A 5,014-nucleotide genomic window follows, 5' to 3' on the forward strand; every position below is an offset into this window, starting at 1 on the left:
TTGAGTGGAGTTGATTTGAATTATACAAAGGGAAAAGTTAAAAAAAAAATGTTGATTACATTGTTTTATAGATTTTGCCTATAGCAAAGAATTTAAATTTCAATAAAGAGTGCCTCAGATTTATTATTTTAATTTTATAGAAAAATTTTCAAAATCTTAAGGAGAATTATTAAATAGTACCCAGATTAAGGCACTGGCTCTAGCTCCATAGAAAGGAAAATTTTGCACTAGGTAGTGTGGTCCTTCAAATATGCATAGAAAAAATCAAAGAGATATGAGATATGGCCCTTTAATAGATTGATGTGTCCACATTCCATCATCACAACAGTTAATAAATTGATGCTTTGAGGTCATTCAATCCAATTTTCTATCTGCCCACTTGCAACTTTTTACATGCTCCAATCCATGACAAAAAAATATATTATAAAATTCATTTTTACATGAAATTAAATTTATATTTATATATTTTTAATAGACATTTTAATGTTATAAATCTAATTTTACTTTAAAAAGAAATAATAAGTGACTTTACATTCAAATATAAATAAGAGTGGTATATCCAAAAAGAGCGATGACACAGACTAATCGAGAAAGCAAGTCATATAAATATACAAATCTAATCAAAATTTTTTAAAAAATAATTTTTTTATTAAATCAGTTTAATGAGAATGTGATTAATGGTTACTAGTACTTATAACCCAGGTGATTCCCCCACTTGAAAAGGCCTACAGAATCTTACACAGTCACAGTGCAGAAGAAAGCGTGAGATGTCTGCAGTGGCTGAGGGTGAGGTGAGGGTGATAGGCTACCGGTAGGGGACTTTTGTCAAACACCTCCTGCCTCCTTGGTCCTACAGCTCACGGCGTATTCGCCAAGCTGGAATACAAAAAGCTAACTGGGTTTTAGCCTTTCAAACTTGTGGGCCCCCACGCTTCTGCCCTTTTATAATACCTATGTGCCTCTTCCTTCTTGGCCCAATTGACCCACATTTATCTCTCTCTTTCTCTCTCTCGGAATCTATTTTCACTGCTGCCACCGCCGCCGTCGCCGCTGCCGCTGCCGCCTCCTCGTCCTCCACCATAATCACAAGCTGAGGAGGAGAGTCGACTCTCTCTTTCTATCTCCTAATCATGGCGGTATGCCTTCTTGTCCTATGTAATTTTATCTATCATGGTGTTTGATTTGAGATTGGACCATAATGAACAATAGCGCTTCTTCCTCTTCTTCTTCTTCTTCTTCTTTCCAGTTAAAATTTGTTTTGGTTTGGTTCTTGGAGGCTTAACTCTGTAGAATTTGGTTCAAAGCCTGTACTTTTATCTTCTTCGCTTTTAAAATTTTTACATTTTGTTATGATTTCTTTCCTTCTTTGCAATTGGACTCTTTCGGGGGTGGATTCGTTTTTCCTCTTATATATTGTAAGTTTCCATTGGGTTTGATGTTAATTTGTTGCCATAATAGAATCTGTTTACTTATTTCCATATCTAGTTTCTACCGCTCTTCTCCAATTCCATGATTGAATTTGGATTTTCTTTTGATGACTTTGAGCTCATTTAGTGTTGAGCTTCCATATTCCATATAGTCGAAAATTCACTGAAGAAATGATGTTTTATTGGATATTTTACCATTCACAGTGATTTGCTGATGAATTTACTTAAATGTGTTGATTCTCAATGCTGCAGTCTGTTTCTTTTCTCATACTTGCGAGAAGTTCCTCCAAAAGCGTGTTTCTTCATATATGTTCTAGAATAATATCGACCCAAAAATAGTTTGAAATATTATGTTCAATTTGGAGGAACCTCTTAGATGGAGCTTCTCCCCCTTTCCTCAGCTCTCCTTGCTGCCACACAAATATGGAAGTCGATTTAACTACCTATATGATAAAACACTTCTCTAGTAAAATTTCAAGTGGTAAGCAGACCACCAAGTACTGTGCTTAAATCAATTCATTCTTTCTTCACCACCAAGTACTGTTCAATTTTAGTTGGTTCAAGTATGTCAAAAATGTCTTACACCTGTCATGGTTTTGAAGATTCGCGTAGTGGTTGTAAATTTGTAGTGGCTTGTGAATACTGTGCAGTCAAGTAATAGGCTCTAGCTTCAGACAGGGAACTGTAAACAGACGATTTTGTTGGTGCTGAAATCTGAATGACTGTACTCTGTTCTGTCCCTTATGTGCATTCAATGCTCAGTTACTGTATTGCGTTTTATATTCACTCTAGCAAACTATTTTCTCTTATGAACACTCCACTTCTATAAGGCATCTTTGACTTTGTGCTCAGCATCACATTAACATCCTAGACTAGGATTATGACTCTATAAGGACGAGAAAATTTGTTCCAATTATTGTAGCGTTGTCATCCTAGATGCCATTTGTGAGAGATTAGGAGGCATTGTTAAAGGTTGAAGAGGAAATCTATAGTCAAGCTTGTGAGAGTTGTAGGAGGGTGGGAAAAAAAAGTGAGTGTGCATATCAACTAAGCGTGTGCTAAATTTCATGCATCAATACTTATCTTTCAGATATTCACACAAAACCACTGAATTTTACTTTGTGTTTTTGAAAGGCCATTCTGTCAGATTTCGGCTGAGATTGTACTTGATTCTTGCCATGGCATTTTAATTAGTATCCTTGAAAGTTGGGTCTTATCTCTCTCTCTCTCTTCTTAGTCTATCTTTGTCCTCTCTTCGTCATTACCTGTACTTATTCTGACTTCTCTGTTTCTCTCCTATGTCTTCTGTTTCCTAATTGGAATATTTCTAATTTGTATACAGTTGGATATTTAAAACTTGAAGCTCATGTTTTTCCCGAAAGCTGTTTGATTGTCTCTTCCATTGCTATTTAGGTCGGTCAGGAGCAAAAAGCTTCCAAGTGAAACTGATTCGGTTGTCACTTTTGAATGGATGTCCACTGTTGTTTCTGTCTTCATTTTGAATGGATGTCCACTATTTGTTTTGCTTGAAAATTTTCAAATAATTCACAACAAAATCTAAAGATAAGGTTCTGCCCATAGAAAATCTTCTAGCTTTTCTGTAAGTACTAGTCATGATTTGATGCCAGCTTGAGTTCCTATATCTTAAAAGATAGAATATATAAATAAATTGATCACATTTTCACTTCAGTTTTATCTATGTAACTTTTGGAGCATCAATTAGAACACTATCAGTAGCTTGTTCAGAATGCATGTTACGGTCTCATGCCAAGTGCCACGTATCATTCTGTGGCTGTCTTCGGCTTAGATTACTGACTTTTTAATGAATTTAATCTTTCCAGGAAAATGGTCAACCGTTGCCTAAGTTTGGTGAATGGGATGTCAATGACCCAGCATCAGCTGAGGGATTCACAGTCATATTCAACAAGGCTAGGAATGAGAAAAAGTCAGGTGGAAAGCCGGAGTCTCCAGCAAGGGATAGCCCTGGATTCAAGTCTGGCAATGCTAGTGCTACACTTGGAAAGCCTCAGCCTGTAAGTTGAAACATTGCTACTTGCATTGGTAGTCTTTTAAATACCTTGCCAGCATCATCCCGCAAGTAAATGTTTTTGTTGACAAATATTACTTTTTTACTCTGAATTAATAATCTATTTAAAATTATATATATATTTGTGTGGAATGCTTCTAACTTCTCCCTCCTGATTTCTCTATCATGCTAATGATAAATGATTTCCAAATTCAAACTTTGTCATCTGCTAATATATCGACTCTTCTTGTTTGGTGATAAACTGGCATGGGATTGTTCCTTTAGAATTGTTGTTGATGACCTCATTTTCTGTCAATAAAGCTTTATCCTATTTGCGCTACTCTACTCCTTTTTTATTCTAAGCTATATCTTGCATAATAAATAATTTTATTTGCAAATATTATCTTCCTTTTACACTTTAAGCTTGCTGTTATGGTCTTTGATCACTCATGTGAGAGCCTTTTTTTTTTCTTTCTAAAAGACGATATCTGGTGCATTTCCTAAGCATGATGGTGGCAGTCAGCAATCTTTTTATGAGTCTTAAATTATCAGTACTTGCTGGAAAAGGTTTTTGCACCAATTTTTTGCCACAGAGAAAATGCTTTTAGATGTTCTCTCCTAATCACTTCTTTACTTGATGTTATTATTACCTATATGTTGCTTCTATTGAATACCGTCTTCACTAGATGTATTCGTGTTCCTCTGGCTGATCCTATGAGAAAGTGTGGTCATCTTTCAGCTGTTGGCTATTGGTGAACAAAAAATGTTATGGTACTTTCTGTGGCCAAAAAAGTTATGTAATTAGAACACTTGTCTGACTATCACAAAACGCTTTATTGGTTTGCAGAAAAAATGGTTTTGCTGCATGCAATCTGCTCAAGCAGAATAAAAGAGGTGGCTCTTGCCTTGTAAGAGCAATGAATGGAGAGTATGATTTATGTACACCTGGCCCTAGCATATAAAATCCAGAGGACTGGAGCTGTACTCAGAAGCTATGATGGGTCCTGCTGGAATGTGTTTGTGGTAAGATTTTATAGAGGATGTGGGGGTTGGGGGGGAAAATGTGATGGAAGGAACAATATGGTTTGGTATTTGAGTGCGTTGGTGGGTTATATTTTCCATTCATTGTTTACCTGGAGTTAAAAAGCTGTTTGTGTTTGTTTGAGGTTGTGACTTTCATGTGTGTCCATTTGCCTATAATATATATTATAGATATTGAAACTCTCTTTTTATCTGATCTTAATGCGTTGCCTCGTAGAACTCAGATTTAAGAGTGTCATGTTGTTTTTATTTAAATTTAAAATTTCATTACATAATTAAAATACTCCTAAGTGATTAATAAATCGTTAATATATTAAACATATTTAAAATTTTTAAGGTTTATAAGATTTAAATAATTTTATAAACACTAAATATTTATAGTTATATTTTCATTTATGAAAATATTTTTCCTAAAATTCTTAGTACGTTTAACCCCAAAATTTTATTTAGTTAATTATAATTATTTTGACGTGGACATTAATGTTAATATGCTCACTAAGATTTAGGTGTGAAATCTTAA

At 34.8% G+C, this 5,014-nt stretch overlaps 1 protein-coding gene across 1 annotated transcript; it reads left to right on the forward strand.

Moving 5' to 3' along the window:
* The first annotated feature begins 962 nt into the window (after nt 1–962).
* LOC110628337 (protein NOI4-like) lies at nt 963–4,677 on the forward strand. Its single transcript, XM_043948602.1, has 3 exons — nt 963–1,136; nt 3,269–3,460; nt 4,301–4,677. The coding sequence occupies exons 1-3, from the start codon at nt 1,131–1,133 to the stop codon at nt 4,340–4,342; spliced, it is 240 nt and encodes a 79-aa protein (XP_043804537.1). The 5' UTR covers nt 963–1,130; the 3' UTR covers nt 4,343–4,677.
* Nucleotides 4,678–5,014: the final 337 nt, after the last annotated feature.

This window comes from Manihot esculenta, chromosome 12 (assembly GCF_001659605.2).
Source record: "Manihot esculenta cultivar AM560-2 chromosome 12, M.esculenta_v8, whole genome shotgun sequence".
NCBI classification, from domain to species: Eukaryota; Viridiplantae; Streptophyta; class Magnoliopsida; order Malpighiales; family Euphorbiaceae; genus Manihot; species Manihot esculenta.

Excerpts from the sequence above, each read along its gene's own strand:
- LOC110628337 (XM_043948602.1), top strand. Across the intron at positions 3,461-4,300 it reads CACTTGGAAAGCCTCAGCCT|AAAAAATGGTTTTGCTGCAT; the intron begins GTAAGTTGAAAC and ends ATTGGTTTGCAG.